The 16,859-nt window shown below is 37.9% G+C and overlaps 1 protein-coding gene across 2 annotated transcripts in view; it reads right to left on the bottom strand.

The window, feature by feature from the left end:
- Positions 1-16,859, bottom strand: part of LOC126378104 (heterogeneous nuclear ribonucleoprotein L) — a 506,263-nt gene that overhangs the window by 374,418 nt on the left and 114,986 nt on the right. For both annotated transcript variants that reach the window (XM_050026273.1, XM_050026272.1), the window contains exon 2: positions 2,331-2,447. In XM_050026273.1, coding sequence (XP_049882230.1) covers positions 2,331-2,447 — 117 coding nt within the window. The remainder of the gene's footprint in view (positions 1-2,330; positions 2,448-16,859) is intronic.

A 16,859-nucleotide genomic window follows, 5' to 3' on the forward strand; every position in this document is an offset into this window, starting at 1 on the left:
CAAGTTTGTCAATCTTCGACGCATGTCCTGTGACGTCACGGGGTAACTTTACTTCGGGTGTTTCCGGAAGCGTTCGAGAGTACTCGTGTCGATTTTTGTGGGAGATGCCGTTATGCGATCATTAAGTTTATTTTACAAAATGGATTCACCGTCTTGTTTTTAAAAAAGATTATGGAAGACATTTTCCATAGAAATATAAACCGTGCTTGTATTTTTTAATATAATTACTTTATTATTTTACTGCCTATTGTATTTCGTCTATCCGACTTGAACTGTCGACTGTTGTGTGCAGTGCAATAAAGTAATATTATAGAACTGAACTAATATTAGCATTCGGAAACACTCCGGAAGTTAAAAGGTCTATTTACTTTAAGATTTCATTTAAACATATCATTTACATTATTTTTTCTTTTTCCATTTTTTTTTTTTTCATTTCCATTACTCCACCGACAAGAGCGCAGCTCTTAAATAAAGAGAGCGAGATTTACTTATAGACTACATTATTCTGTAATATTGGTATTGTACTAAAATAACACAAGCGGTTTAAATAAACATCATTAAATCGGCTACTCCCACGTCGTGAACTTTATTTGAGACACATTGTCCTTTGTCTATCTGCAGGATGTTAATGACATCATAGCGAATACTGAGGGGGATGATTCAGACCATTATTCTGAGTTAATATCAAGTGGAATTTTCCGTCGCAAAATGGAGGACAAGTTTTTTTTTTTTTTTCATTGCATTTTGAATGAAGACTGAGCCTAATTAAAGGCTTTCGCTTATTTTATTTTTTTATGAAATTGTCTCGCGTTTATACTGGTTGAGGGGAATTCCGACTCTGTCTACCCGAACGGGAAATAGGCGTGATCTTATGTAAGGGCTCCCGTCAAATGCGACACACTAATTATAGCCGGTAACCTGTCACCGGGCGGTTAATTATATCTATTTTCGGGCGACAATTCAATTTGACAAGTATCTAGCGTTGCATCTTCTCGTATCGTGCGGAATGAACAATGCGACAAAGTTGAAAATACGTAGAATGCGAACAGACTACATAACGAGAGCAGTCAACTAAAATTTGTTGGCTAATGATGCGTAAGGTAGCTGAAACGAGGAAACAGCAACAGGTACCTGCTAGAATGGAACTTGTTTATTTTCTTGGATTATGTTTGTAGGTTAGGTTTGTTGGCTGGCTCATGAATGAAACGAATAAAGGTCAAGTTTGTAGTTGTACATTTGATAAAAGACGGCTAATATATGAAATGAAATTTATTGTCATACATTGCGATGGAAGTAAGTATTATGGGCCAACACAGCACAGTCATATTCTGACATATAATTATATAAATACTTCAGGCCGCCTATATAATGAAATTTATTATTGTATGTACTGCCAACGACTTCCGTGGTCCAGTGGTTGAGCGTTGGGCTCACGATCCGGAGGTCCCGGGTTCAAATCCCGGTGGGTACAACTCACTTTGTGATCCCTAGTTTGGTTAGGACATTAAATGCTGATCACCTGATTGTCCAAAAGTAAGATGATCCGTGCTACGGAAGGCACGTTAAGCCGTTGGTCCCGGTTACTACTTACTGATGTAAGTACGTAGTCGTTACATGAGCCATTTCAGCGGCTCTTGGCTGCTCAATGGGAACCCCGATACCAGGGTTGATGAGGTTGGTACTCCACCTCACAACCCACACGATAGAAGCTTTAGTACAGTAAGTCTAGAATGTTGTATAAGTACCTACCTACTTGTTATTGTAGTTTATTTAGGTCAACTCCAATGTTGTTTAAATACTCTTCTTATGTGAGTGAATGTTTCTCAGCAAGCGAATCTAATGTATTCTAAATAATTAAAGCACATAATAACGGGTTCTTACCGCGTTTAAATGGGGATATGACTATATCTCATCAGTCATCCCGTGATCATGGCACTTGCAACAGTGTCGAAATATCGGGAGTCTCATATCCCCATTTAAACGCGGTGAGAACCCGTTATTATGTGCATTAATTATGATACATACATACATACATAAACTCACGCCCGTAATCCCTAATGGGGTGGGCAGAGCCACAAGTAATCAAAGACTAACTTGCAGCCACTGTTGATACGATGTCGTAAGCTGGATATGATGAACCTTATGGTGATAAGGGATCAGCCTATCGCCCATAACATATAATGACGATAATAACCGCGTAAACTAAAAATAATGTCTAATGTATTCTTTTGAGAAATAAAGCATTTTAAACCTTATACTCGTAAGCCGCGGCGTGAGCCTCGAAATTGGTAATTAGTGGACCCTATGTGTTATGACAAGTTTGTACTCACCACAGTGATGGGGTATGCTGGGTTGATGATCGTGTAGAGCAGTATGTGGTTAGGCCGCGCTGGCGGCTCGCGCTTGCGCCGTGGCTCGCCCTGCGACATGTAGTTGTTGCCATTGCTCTGTAACAAACAATAAACATAAAAAAATAATAATAATGGTAATTTATGGTTATTTGGTTTTTTAATTTATTTATTTATTTTTTTATTTATTAATGGTATTTTTTTTGGTATGGTAATTTTATTAATATTAATCATTGACAAGAATAAGCGACTTCATCGTCAGTTTCTATATTGGACTGAGAATAAATAAAAAACAAATCGCGTTCCCCTTTCTCATTAATTTTCGCTAACACTGTTGGCTCAGCCATTATAGACGGCGATACGGCTCGCCGCCTATCACTAATATGTATATATGTACACTTTCATACCATGCCACATTAACTTTTTTGACAAATGAAACCGTAAGTCTCATTAAATGTCAAATGTGATAGTGCGACAGAGTTCTAAAGTGGGTACATGTAAAAAGTGCAAAAATTTTGTCTAAAGCTAGTTCGAAGGAAACTCCCATCTATAACTTCACTGCGGCCAACGTCAAGGGACTGCAGATTGATTTACGCGCTACGGTTGCACTGCTACAAACGTCATATCGTTTTGACAGCTCATCTGTCAAATTTGACGTCTGCAGCGTAGTGAGGAGCGTTACGTAGTCGATTGATTTATAGTAGACTTTTGGCGGTAAATTAGTGTTGGCTATGATTTGTGGAGTCGGGATTTATTAGCGAAGACGTTGTGAGTAACCGAAGGGAATAATGGAAATAGTAAGCTATTAAACCAAATAAAAAAATTAAAAAAAAATTATTATTATTAATTATTTATTATTATTATTTGGAAATATTATTATTATTGTAAACGTCCATTTCTTGTTTGTGATGTAACTAGTTGTTAAGTGCAATAAAGTATATTTATATTAAAAATATGTGTTTAAAATTTTTTGGAGATGTTTTGATTTTATGTTTGAGATAACATAACATAACAAATACTTTATTGCACAAACAGGAAAAAACAAAATACAAAACAAAAAAGAAATAGAATGAGTACAATAGGCGGCATTATTGCTAAGTAGCAATCTCTTCCAGGCAACCTTTAAGTATAGGAGATATTGAATATAATATAGCGGGATAGTGCAGCATGGGAATACTTGTACGTATAAAAATAAATACATTTTCTTCTTCCAGAGATACATATAGACGCATTGCTAACATCACTTTCGTAATCTCTACGGGGTTGTGCAGAGATACCAGTTATAAGACAGTCGTCGCATAGTATAACCGCTTTACCAATAAAATATAAACAAGCGGTAAATGTATATAATATATAAGTATTTGACATTCAAGCAATCCAATTAATCAAATGATTCAATCGAATGTTGTTTGGCTGTCAAATTCTTACCCACGTTAAAGAAAAACTTAAAATTCAAACTCCCTTAATAACACACTAGAGAATATGGAGCGCATTTTAAATTCGCCTATTATAAATTCCACGTTCAAATTTCCCTAAATTCGAAATTCAAATTAAAAATGTCGTGAACTTTGACCGAAGCGTCCGCACCCCAAACAAACATTTGGCCAAACATAAGCCAATTACTGACAACATAATCAAATATAGGCCAGTACATGTCACCAGCTAAATTAATAGCTACAAACAACTAACAGTAATGCTAAGCAAACGTAATAAGCCCGGGATGAATATTCATCATCACGGTGGAGGTAAAGGGGACAAGTTATGAGAGGAAGAGGTGCGCGGAAGCGAAAGCGGAAAGCAAATAAGGGATCTTTTTTTAAGTTCTCTATGTACCGTAACCCAACAATTAGAATGACCCTATCCTTACCTAAACCACCTCCACCGACTCGCACTGGAGCCGCACTGTGGTGGAGTACTGAATATAAATGTTTTCATTTATCTATATCTATAAACAAATATCTATAAAATCTAATCTATAAAAAAATAACCGTGGAGCCGCGGTAGCCCAGTTGGTAGAACGCTTGCCTCTTACTTTGAGGTCGGAGGTTCGAATTCAGCACAGGCCTAAACCAATGTCGAATTTGTTTTCTAATTCATGTTTGGATCATAAATGATTATCACGTGCTCAGTGGTGAAGGAAAACATAGTGAGGCATGCCACATTTCTGAGAAATGCATTTTCGGAGGAATGTGACCTATTCGTACTGTATTGGGCTGGTCGGAAGTTCCCTTCGCGGGTTGGAAGGTCAAACAGGCAGTCGCTTCTGTAAAAATTCGGACTTGTCAAATCTTCGGGTTAGGTGAGCGGACCCTGTGAAAAACGGGACAGCTAGGGAGATGGTAATGATATATTAAAAAAGAATTAAAAAATTTATAATATATGATATTTATTTTGGAATTGTTTTTTTTTTTTACGATACTTGTGGATAAACTTTAAAATAACTCTTCGTTTAGTTCTTTTTATAATAGAATTTGTGTAATTCCATAGAGGTTGCATGTATTATCTGTGGAAACTGTTTTGTTGTTAAGCCTTGTATGTACGTACTTAATTAAATCTGCTATAAAACACAACTGTTTGTTTCCCAAATAAACTAAAATAAAATATGACAAGGTTTAGTTAATCGCTTCAGCCTGTGACTTGACCGGCTTATTTACGATAAGATCCCGAGGCAAACGGAGAATGTTTCAGTCGCGATCTAATTTAGTTAAACGTCTAATTCATGAGTGGATGGAGCCGGAATTTCAATACAGTTTTATGTCTTGCTCTTTGAAGAGCTTTCAGATAACGCCGGGCTGCTTCTTGGGTCCGGGAATTCAAGTATTATTTTGGATAAGATGTAAAGCTGAAGTCACTGTAGTCCTGTGGTACCGGCTTGCTTCTCAAACGGGGAATTCCATTTTGCGCCCCGGACTTGCACAAATAAGTTATTTATCTTTAGTGCACTTTTCACTAACAAAGTTGGCTCTACCATTATAGACGGCGATACGGTTCACCACCTATCACGTTGGTCTAATTATTGGTCAGCAAAAATTTAGCTTCGATCGCCATCGACTCGCAAAGAAGAAGAAGAATAGAAAGCTCGGTGAGGGGTACTTAGTTCCCCTTGCTAAGGATGTACCTCTGATTACCCCAATTGGGATGTACTCGTGAGCTCATTTAAGACTATAAGCCAAAACGAAAAACATACATACATAATCTCTAATAAGGTTGGTAGCCTGAAGCAATCATAACGTTAAAAAAACGTACAAACCTAAACACATGTTCAAATAAAAAAACATTCGACCAAAATAAACAGTTAAAAGATTAATTCCGCATTCGAAATCCAAACATGGCAGATAGGTTCCACAGCATACAAATATTTGAGTTTCCAAATTAATTTCTTCAAAAAATATGTGCGTATTTGTAAATAAACATCGGAATCAAAGTTATTGGATATCGTCAAGTTGTTTACTCATTGGTGCGACGTTTGGTAATAGGATAGAGATGCGATCAGACGGATTTGGTTCTATAATATGAATAAAACATGCGATTATCGCTAGGATTATAGCAGTGGCTCTTAACTTGTGGTCCGCGGGGTTCTCTGAAACCTTACAAAATGATTTTTAATACATTGTTTGAGGTTTACGCGGTTATTATCATATTTTAAATATATAGCAACCCGGCCTACCCTACATGGTCTAGTGCAATAGATTCCTAAACCCCCCCGTGCCCCGCCACCCCCCGCGCCTCCACCGTTATTTGTCAAATTCATATTATTACTTCTTCCGGACGATTCCGATCCATGCGCTCGCTATACGCGCCCTTTCTTTATTAACTGTACAAGGTAGTGTGCCAATCTTGTAAAAACTTGTATAATCTATAAAATAAACACAAGATTACGCTGAGATCCGACTGTTTTACTTCAACACCTGGCTAGCCACATAACATGTCTAATAATAATTGTCATCCCGTGATCAAGGCACTTGCAACTGTGTTGAAATATCGGGAGTCTCATATCCCTGGTTGTAACGCGGTAAGAACCCGGTATTGTGTTTTAATTAGAATTATATAAAATGAGCTCCGCCCGCGGAAATGAGCGGCCCGATCATCTTCGGTGGCGTCCGGAATAAAAGGAACTCGCTCAGCATAAGTCGCGGCGTAAGCCAAGACGCTGATTCCCTGCGGACCCTGCCGAGTGAGGCTACGGACATCGCATCATTCACGATCCTAGTAAAACTGGTCTCTAACAAGCACAGCTTCTCAAGGAACTATTTATACGCACATTACACAGCTGAACATCAATTTCCTGATCAGCAAACAAAATAAAGTGAGCTGCTCAAATATATCAATGTAATCCCCCTCGACTGCTGCTTAACAAGCATCGCACTGTGTGAACCAGTGTTGTCACTTGTAAAATATCGATTGATTTTTGCAAATGTTAAATATAGGGTGCCTCTAGTCTCAGTAGTACGGTTGTTCTGTCCGGCCCCGAACTACTGATACCAAAAAAGTCTCATTAGTACGGTTATGACGTCAAACCGAACTTATGTGACTTTTTTGGTATCAGTAGTCCGGTTAAGGAGGTTATATAAAAATCACAAAAAGTATTAGAAAGCGAAATATTTTTTATTAAATAGTAAATAATATTGAACGAAAATAATTTTCTTTGTAAAAAAACATAACATAACTTACTTACTTCTTGTACTTAACTTCAGTACCTCAGTACTACTTCAGTACTCATATTTAATAGTAAAAATCGGAACCAAAATCATTTTCTTTGTGAAAAAATTAGAACCTGTTCTTCTGCCTAACTTCCCTTCTTCATTCATTTCATCTCTTCTACTCATATTAAGATGCTATATACGATGCAATTTTATGTAAATAAGTTTCTGTCGATATTTGGTTGTTATTTAAAGCCCTTCGGACTCGTGGTCACACCAGGTTTTGCCCACCACTAACCGAACTACAGCTATAGGCTCAACAGTTCGGTTTGACGTCATAACCGTACTAATGAGACTAAAAAGGGCTCAGTAGTACGTGACCGGACAAAACAACCGTACTACTGAGACTAGAGGATAGGGTGTTAGTGACATCGTAACGAAAACTTTGATGGATGGTTTTGAGATGGTGGTGAAGGTTGCGACAGAAAATTCCATTTGATAATAACCCAGAATCATGGTCTGAATCATCCCCCTCAGTTTTGTCAGTTCGCTTCTATGCTGTTCTGGGATCGAATAAAAAACATACAAAAAAAATACATAAAATCCGACAAAGGGTGTCATTTCTCACATAATAGACAATTGTTATGGGCGACTTTGGATCAATGGCTGCAAGTTCATTATTAACCAAACTTTATAATAAGTTTCTAAACTCTAGAAACATTTCTATTTATCATTAGTCGTGATTCGCAGTAAAAAACAAACAATAACATCCATAATCTCGTATTTTAAGAAGTTATCGATAAATGGTACATCACATCACTAATATCCCATCCTTATTTAAATTTCGCGCCTGACTGCTTCTTGGTTCACTGCTGCCAATCAATTCTCTACTCTATTTCTTCACAAAATAACATCACAATTCCTTTCGGCTTCACTGCTTTCTGATCTTAGGACTTCTTGCAGGACCTAACATTACAGTATTTTGAATCATATTTGTAAGTCAACGAAGGGTGAAAGTAGCGTGTGTTAGTATAAATTGCAAGTTTTAGTAAGTTTATTTTGCAGTTAATTTTAGTATTAATACTTGTATTGAAATACGTTGATGGTTTACAACGTTTTAAGTGTGAAACGGAACGTTACTGTCTGCGTGAAACAGAACGTCGACGTTTATGGTCGGCTCACACATTGTAATAATTGCTTGTGATATGAAATATTGATTTTATGATATCTAGTCTGGTTTTATGTTAGTTTGAATCGAGTCTAATGCGAGTTGAATATGTCTTGTGAGTCGTAAAGGGTTATTTGAATCCGAGGAGGGATTTTGAACCATTTTCTTATAGCAACGTAATATCGTGCTAAAAAGGAGAGTATTTGAGATGGCAATACCGTTGAGAGTGCAATATAGGGTAGTTTCCAACTAGTCAAATCAGTTACTTTTTACTGAACGTCAAACCCGAGCACACTGTGACGTCATAGAAAAATGTGATAAAATGTCGGACTTATTGTTACGTTTTTCTTGATTAAAATTCATAAATAAGTTAAATAGGTCTTTTTTTACCTTTGATGGGTTTGCTCTTGGCTTCAGATTTGCCCGAAGGCATTGACGAAGCCTAAGATGGAGCGAGCTCGCCCAAAAGATGCTTGTATGAATATGTTAAGTGCGGTTTTACTTTATTGCCAGTCCAGCAAAGAAGCAGTTTCTGCAGTTCGTCCACAATTCTTTATTACACTGTGGCCTACACTAGTCGTGGTAGGAGGACGTTAATTGTTCGTGAAATAGAAATATTATGTTTTTAGGTTAGCTTTGATGTTAGCAATGGAAATTAGCTTACAAAGAAATTATGTAACGGGCAACCTGTTACGAAACAGTGTGGCTTTTCATAGGAAAACACATTTTTTGTAAGTGCTTCAATTTCGGTCAAATAAACAAATAGAGTCGAGATAATCGATAACGTATCGTAGCGTTGGGTTTACGATCTGGAGGTCCGGGTTCGATTCCCGCTGGAGACATTGTCATCAATTTGTGAGACTATCTTTTGTTTGGTAAGGATATTACAGGCTTCAATCACCTGATTGTCCCAAAATGTGAGATGAGTCCGTGCTTCGGAGGTCACGTTAAGCCGTTGGTTCCGGTTACTACTCACTGATGTAAGTAAGTAGTCGTTACATGAGCCATGTCAGGGGGCTTTGGCGGCTCAGTAATAACCTTGACAGCGGGGTTAATGAGGTTGGTATTCCACCTCACAACTCACACGATAAGAAGATGGTCGAGCCAACTGTGTTAGTGAAAACTGCTCTTAAGATAAATGTTAACTCAGTGTTGCAAGTCCGGTACCAGGGTTCGAACAGGCGCTACCCGTTTGAGAAACAAGCCGGTGTACCACAGGACAATAGTGACCTTTTTTAAAGAAAGAAAGAAAGTATTTATTATTAGAGGACGCCATAGTAACAATACAAACACAGTAGAACACAGTAGTGGTTTAGTGGTGGTTTTAGAAGGTTGGTTTATTATTATTATGCAAAGGTCTGGCACTGTCTGCCGTCGTCTGTTTTTCCGACTCGTTATAATCTAGGAGTCTTCAAGGCTAGAGAGAATAGGCATTTGCTAGGTAAGCGTGATCCACCCTAAATCACATCGTCACTTAACATCAGGTGAGATTGTGGTCAAACGCGAGCCTATTATATTAAAAAAAAAATATGTGGTATGTGGTCATTGATCATCATATACCATATTAGAGCTTCATACAAAAAACTGGCTGCAGGTAAGCTTCTGCTTACTTGGAATCAAAGACATGATAATAGGTCATCACCACCCTAGCGTTATCCCGTTTTCACAGGATCCGCTTACCTAAACTGAAGATTTGACAGGTCCGGTTTTTACAGAAGAGACCACCTGTCTTTCATTCCAACCCGCGAAGGGAAAACCAACCCAATACAGGTTAGGTCACATACCTCCGAGAATGCATTTCTCGGGAATGTGGGTTTCCTCGCGGTGTTTTCCTTCACCGCCGATCACTTGATAATCATTTATGATCCAAATATGAATTCGAAAACAAATTCGACAGTCATTGTTTTAGGCCTGCGACCTCAAAGGGAGAGGCAAGCGTTGTACCAAATGGGCTACGGCAAAGACATGGTAATAGGTGTTGAGTTTAAAGCCATTACAAAGCCAAGACCTGGGCTTAAGAAGGCGAGCAAATGATGATATACGGAGGACACATATTATTATGACAAATAGCTTGGGAAATACATTTGTAGTGAGAACACACAGAATGTATCCGGGATTGTTTATTTCATGGTTAAAGAGGGAAGAATAACGGTTATGTTTCTAGACTTTCTAGTGCTAGCTTAAAAGTATGCACTAACACTAGGTGATTACTTTATTTGAAATACACTGGTCTACAACTGAAAGTAACTTTATGCATTATTTTTATGTAAGAAAACGGGTCTCCACTAGCATCATTACCTAGATTATTATTACGTCATTCCTCTTTCAGAAATAATATCATGTGTTGGTACTTATAGCATAGAATAGGGAATAATACTACTATAGCGTAAGTGATACATTTTGTCATTAGCTGACCAACAACAATTTGTTTACAACTAAGTTGGGGTAGTCTGTTATTAACGTAGCTTGTACCGGGTAATAGTAAACCTGAATAAAAAATAAATACAAAACTAAGTACTACACTTTTAATAAAAAAAATCTAAACTACGTATATAATAGTTAGAGATTTAAAATAAGAAACGTTTTAGGTTTACATAATTTTATCTTTTTTTCTTCATACAACTTATACAGAGTGTTAGTGACATCCTAACCAATACTGAGAGGGATGATTCAGGTCATTATTCTGACTTAATATCAAGTGGAAATTTCTATCACAAAAGTATAGAACAAAAAAAAAATCAAAAGTCATGAATTTTGCGTCGGAAAATTCCGCTTGATATCATCTCAGAGTCATGGTCTGAATCATCCCTCTAAGTTTTCGTTACGATGTCACTAACATCCTGTATACAAAATTTAACTCTCTTTGGAGCCTTTTTATTTCGAAAGTATATATTGTGTACTTAAAAAGTTATTATAATTTAAAAAGTGTATACGACCTACACTGTGTATTTCGAAATGGAAATAAAATACGAAAAAACAAAATAATAAAGAACCAAAAGTACAGTACATTACACAGAAGGGTAGAATAAACGTAACACAGTGTTAATTAAACAAAAAAAAAACTGTGTCCTTATGATATATGGCGGCGCGGTGATAAATTTCGTACATCGTCGTAAAATACGACCACTTCAGATGTATCGCTAGGAGTTGTCCTGAGAATACATTTGTTCCGGGAAGAGGGGCCATTAATCGCGAGACTTGTAAAGTTGGTTTGAACAACTGATTTGTGTATAGGCTGACTATTAAGTTAAGTAATTTGAACACAATAGAAAAGACAAAAAAAACAGACAATACAGGTAAGTTTATTTCTACAAAGAAAGAGATTTCTTCCAGCTGACCTACGTGAAAAGGAAATATGCAGTGTATCTATCTATATACAGAATGTTAGTGACATCGTAACGAATACTGAAGGAATGGCCTGAATAATGATTCTGAGTTAGTATCAAGTGAAATTTTCCGTGACAAAATTCATGAATTTTTGATTGATTCTTGATTTTTTATTATTTTCAATTCTATACTTTTGCGATGGGAAAAACTAAAAATAATGGTCTAAACCATGAGGAAGGATTACCAACCCCATCAACCCTGGTGTCAGGGTTACTATTGAGCCGCCATAGGCCCCTGACAAGACTCATGTAATGACTACGTACTTACATCAGTAAGTAATAACCGGGACCAACGGCTTAACATGCCTTCCGAAGCACGGATCATCTTAGTTTTTGGACAATCAGGTGATCAGCCTGTAATGTCCTAACCAAACTAGGGATCACAAAGTAATTTTTGTGATTTGTCCCCGCCGGGATTCGAGGGCCTTCCGGATTGTAAGCACAACGCTCAACCACTGGACCACGGAGGCCATATTTTTTTAATATAAAATACTTTCAAGTTACAGTCCATATCCACCCCTAAATACCAAGTGGCGTAACGTTTACAAACAACCAACAATTTCCATACTCAAAACACGATCATTCATCAAGAGGGGTCAAAATTAATCGACCGCGTTATACAGCGAAAAAATTTTCGAGCTCGTTAGTGAAAAAAAAATTACATAGCTCCTAATTTTTATTTTTTTACCTTTTCATTAAACCCTTTGTAATTTAGATTTGTAATCTGGGCCGGGAAGGGGCAAGACTTATGTGGAATTATTTGGATTCGGATAAAAAAAGGAATTTTGGCTTTATTAGGTCGGTCTCGGTGTGTCCTTTCATTTCGCATTGTAACAAATTTTATTTGACTTTTTTTATGTTAATGGATTAAAATTTATTTTTGGGGGATCAATTCAGTTGCTGTTTTCATTTTAAAGCAAAACATACATACATCTTTTTTGCTGGACAGATAAACACATAGCGTCACACCTGTACCCCCAAAGGGTAGGCAGAGGTGTACAAGTATAGTATATACACCCACTCCACCTAACCTAACAAAACCAGCGAGTCTCAGAAAGTGAAAGTGAATTTTGAGAAGGTTGTTTAAATTTCTGCCTAATATTGACGTGTGATCCACAAATTGACAGGTTACTACAAATTAAATATCTATTTGATGCAATTTTACTTTTTTTTTTCAATATTTTTGTAAAATTAAAAATATTTATTTTTCAAAATTGGCTTACAAAGTTAGCGCTTTTTGAACGTCAAAATTATAATTTGTTGTATTGTTTCTATTAGTTGTAATTTACCACGGAATAGAAAGAGGTCTTCCACCCAAGTGAGCGCGAAACGCGCGCCATACAAGTATGAGCAAACAGTTCATACTTCAACTTTGCACTCCACTCGTCCGCAAACTTTACGACGCACGGAGCTCCGCGAAAATATAATTAAAAGGTTGTCTTGTGCATTATTACCTGCAGGGCAATAAGTCAAATATCGACTATTATGCAAGGAGGCTAAAAATCTTAGTATGATCGCCTATTTATAAAAAAAAAACTTTTGTATGCAGTATCTTACGAAAAGTAATGATAAAATAGCAGTCAATCACATGAAATATACATTACCGGTAAAGTGGCTACGGAATTTGCTCCGGCCAAGTAGTTAATGCCATCTGCGGCCAATCTACAATAAGTCACGTTAAAAAACAAAAACTAAAAAATGCTATGGAATTTGAGAAGCAGTACAAAACTATCGTAGTTATTTGTTTGCAGGAATAGTAGTAAAAGAGATAGGGTTTGAACCGGCAACAGGGGTTCTCATAAAAAATGCGCGTTAGGGCCTTCCCAACCTCTTTCTTATATTCCGTGTAATTTACAGTCACGTTTCAAAACGCAATATGCTTACAGCCGCTTAGATTTCTACGAAATGGCAAACGCCGCGGCCAGATTGAAATATTGCCTGATTATCCGCGCTTGCGACTAATTAGCCATCACATCAATAACAGGTTTGAATTATCGTTTCCTTAATACGTGAAATGAAAGTGCTTATATGGACGTTAGTTTCGGTTTGTTGACTGTATGGCAATTACAAGTCTATTTGTGGGTTAGTTCTAGGCAAAGGAAGGAACCTTATATAGAAAGTTGTTCAGGTTTATTATGTACGTCGAAGTGTTGCCATAATAATAAAGAATCATCATAATCATCAGCCCATTAGAGTCCCCACTGCTGGGGCACGGGCCTTCCCTATGGATGCATAGGGAGAACGGGCCTTAAACCATCACACGGGCCCAGTGCGGATTGATGGTTATTAACGACTGTTAATGCAGCCGGGACCAATGGCTTAACTTGCCTTCCGAAGCACGGAGGAGCGCGAGATGAAAACTTTATTTTTTTCTGTGGTCACCCATCCTATGACCGGCCTTTTGCCCGAAAGTTGCTTAACTTCAACAATCGTAGACCGAGCGCGTTTACCGCTGCGCCACTGAGCTCCTCAGAATAATAAAATCCAAGAATAATAACGACGACGGTAGTAATAATAAGTAAAAAATAAAATAAATAAATTATTTATTTTTCATAAACAAACAAAACTCATAGATACAATAAAGAACCGCACAAAACCAAATTCCTCGGTTTGTCTATGGGAGTTGAGTTCGCTTCAAAATATTTAATCTACTTACTTTTTTTCATTACTCTTTTTTGCTTTTTATTTTATTTACTTTTTGTGTTTGTTTTTAATTATGCAATAAAGAGTTAAATACTTATAGCATACCCCGGACACTTCATACAAAACACTTCGTTTTACACAATAAAAGATCTTTTGGCTACAAGCATAGAATAAGGAATAATACTACGTATAGAACGGCAACTCGAAGGTAGACCCCCTCTCGGTCTTACTTTAGTCGTCAATCGTGGGCGTCAGGCGTCACACACACAGATACGCGTCTACGATAACGTCAATGTGTAGTGTTTGTGTAAAACGAGGTTTTGTATGAAGTGTCCGGGGCGTCACGACAGGCCTCTACATACATACATAAACTCACGCTTATTTCCCACCGGGGTAAGCAGATGGAATTCCATTTGCTTCGATTCTGTCACACTTCTCTTGCTTCCCACACAAGCCTGTACTCACCAAACAAGGACAGTATCACAAAGTGACATCGACAATGTCCCCATCAGGAATCACACCCGGACCTTCAAATCGTAACCTTAATGCTCTTACATTAAATATTTCAACAGAACAATAAAATTGACGAGCCAAATTATTATCAGTATTAATGTACTAAATTAGAAGACACGGCATCATAAATATGATTTGAAATGGTTGTGTGCCATTTCATTTGATTAGCATTAAATATGTACTTAATAGATTTATTTAAAGGGCAACATGGTTTTAGTTACATACATACATAAACTCACGCCCGTAATCCCTAATGGGGTGGGCAGAGCCACAAGTAACCAAAGACAACTTGCAGCCACTGTTGATACGAAGTCCAAAGATGGATATGATGAACCTTATGTTTTTAGTTAACAATTTGTAAATATGTCACGACGGCTGGCTGGCCAAACTGTTGTCAGTATTGACACACGCTTACAGGCCTTTCGAAATGTCATTTCAAATACACAGGACTGCAAACATGAGTACTACACATTTTTTTTTTATAATGACCAAGTGTATTGGCTCGACTATGCCTAATGTTAAGCATAGATACCAACTGCCGTGGTAGCTCAGCTAGTAGAACGCTTGCCTCTCACTTTGAGGTCGCAGGTTCCAATCCAGCACAGGCCTAAACCAATGATTGTCGAATTTATTCCGAATTCATGTTTGGATCATAAATGATTATCACGTGCTCAGCGGTGAAGGAGACCCACATTCCCTAGAAATGCATTCGGAGGTATGTGACCTAACCTAAATAATAGAAGTCATCATCATCATCAGCCCATTAACGTCCCCACTGCTGGGACACGGGCCTTCCCTATGGATGGATAGGGAGATCGGGCCTTAAACCATCACGCGGGCCCAGTGCGAATTGATGGTTATTAACGACTGCTAATGCAGCCGGGACCAACGGCTTAACGTGCTTTCCGAAGCACGGAGGAGATCGAGCTGTTTTTTTTTTGTGGTCACCCATCCTATGACCGGCCTTTGCGAATGTTGCTTAACTTCAGCAATCGCAGACCGAGCGCGTTTACCGCTGCGCCACCGAGCTCCTCGAAGCGCTAATAGAAGTAAGAGATTTAAAATAAAAGAAAACGTTTTTCAGACAATTCTACTACCCGCATCCAAGTCTAGTAAATGTTTGTTTCCTGGTAGTTGCTTGGGAGAAATTACTCAAGAACAAAAAGGCCGCCCACGTTGTACTTGTATTCTTGTGTTATGTCTTATTGTTAAAATTAAGTTATGTGGAATAAACAGTTTTTTTATGAATTAGGTGAATAGAAAAAATAAAATGTTTTTCGACAGTTTAAGATGTGTCCTTGTTAGTAATCAGAATTTCATAAGTGATCTTTGACTTAGGAAACACTCCCCCCGCCCCATCCCTACACCACCCCCCTACCCTATTTACATGCTACACTTATACACAAGAGTGTGGCCCTTAAGTATAAGAAGACAAAAACTTTTTAAGACACTCCCACCTCAAAAAACGAACAACTTATTACACAAATCGAAATGCTTAATTTTATGAAGTGTTAACACACTTAGAAACTGCCAGCCAACAGTCTCGAATAAATCTTCTTCTTGTCGTTTCGATGGCATTAGATTCTACTTATATTTGTTCTGATCCTAATCACATCAGGCATAAAGTACACCAATTAACAATTTAGTTTTATTAACCGTCGGCCATTTTACACGACGTTTGCGTTGTACGCGTTGCGTTGTATTTACATCGACACCGCATTAATTTGGCACGCCAATTGGTACGGTGACACGTTTATATCATGGAAGTGATAGCATGCGGTTTGGCTGTGGGAAAACTATTTTTAGTCTTTAGGCCAAACCATACAGGGTGTTAGTGACATCGTAACGAATACTAAGGAAATCATTCAGACCACGATTTAATATTAAATAGAATTTTCCAATTGTAGCGCGCCGATCTTTAAATTCCCCTCCGCCGCACACTTCACCCCCTCAGGTCGCATCCTCCAATCGCGTCGCGTCTAAATCGACGCTACCGCAACGCGCACGCGCGCCGGCCGCGCGGCCCGCGTCCGCCACGCTGATTGGACGGCGCGAGATTCGGCTCCCCGCTAGATTCCGTGTTTGAGCGTACTTGAAATGGTTCACGCTATTCTGATATAATTTCTTAATTATCCGTAATTCCTAATTTTATGTGAGATAC

Source organism: Pectinophora gossypiella, chromosome 25, assembly GCF_024362695.1.
Source record: "Pectinophora gossypiella chromosome 25, ilPecGoss1.1, whole genome shotgun sequence".
NCBI lineage: Eukaryota > Metazoa > Arthropoda > Insecta > Lepidoptera > Gelechiidae > Pectinophora > Pectinophora gossypiella.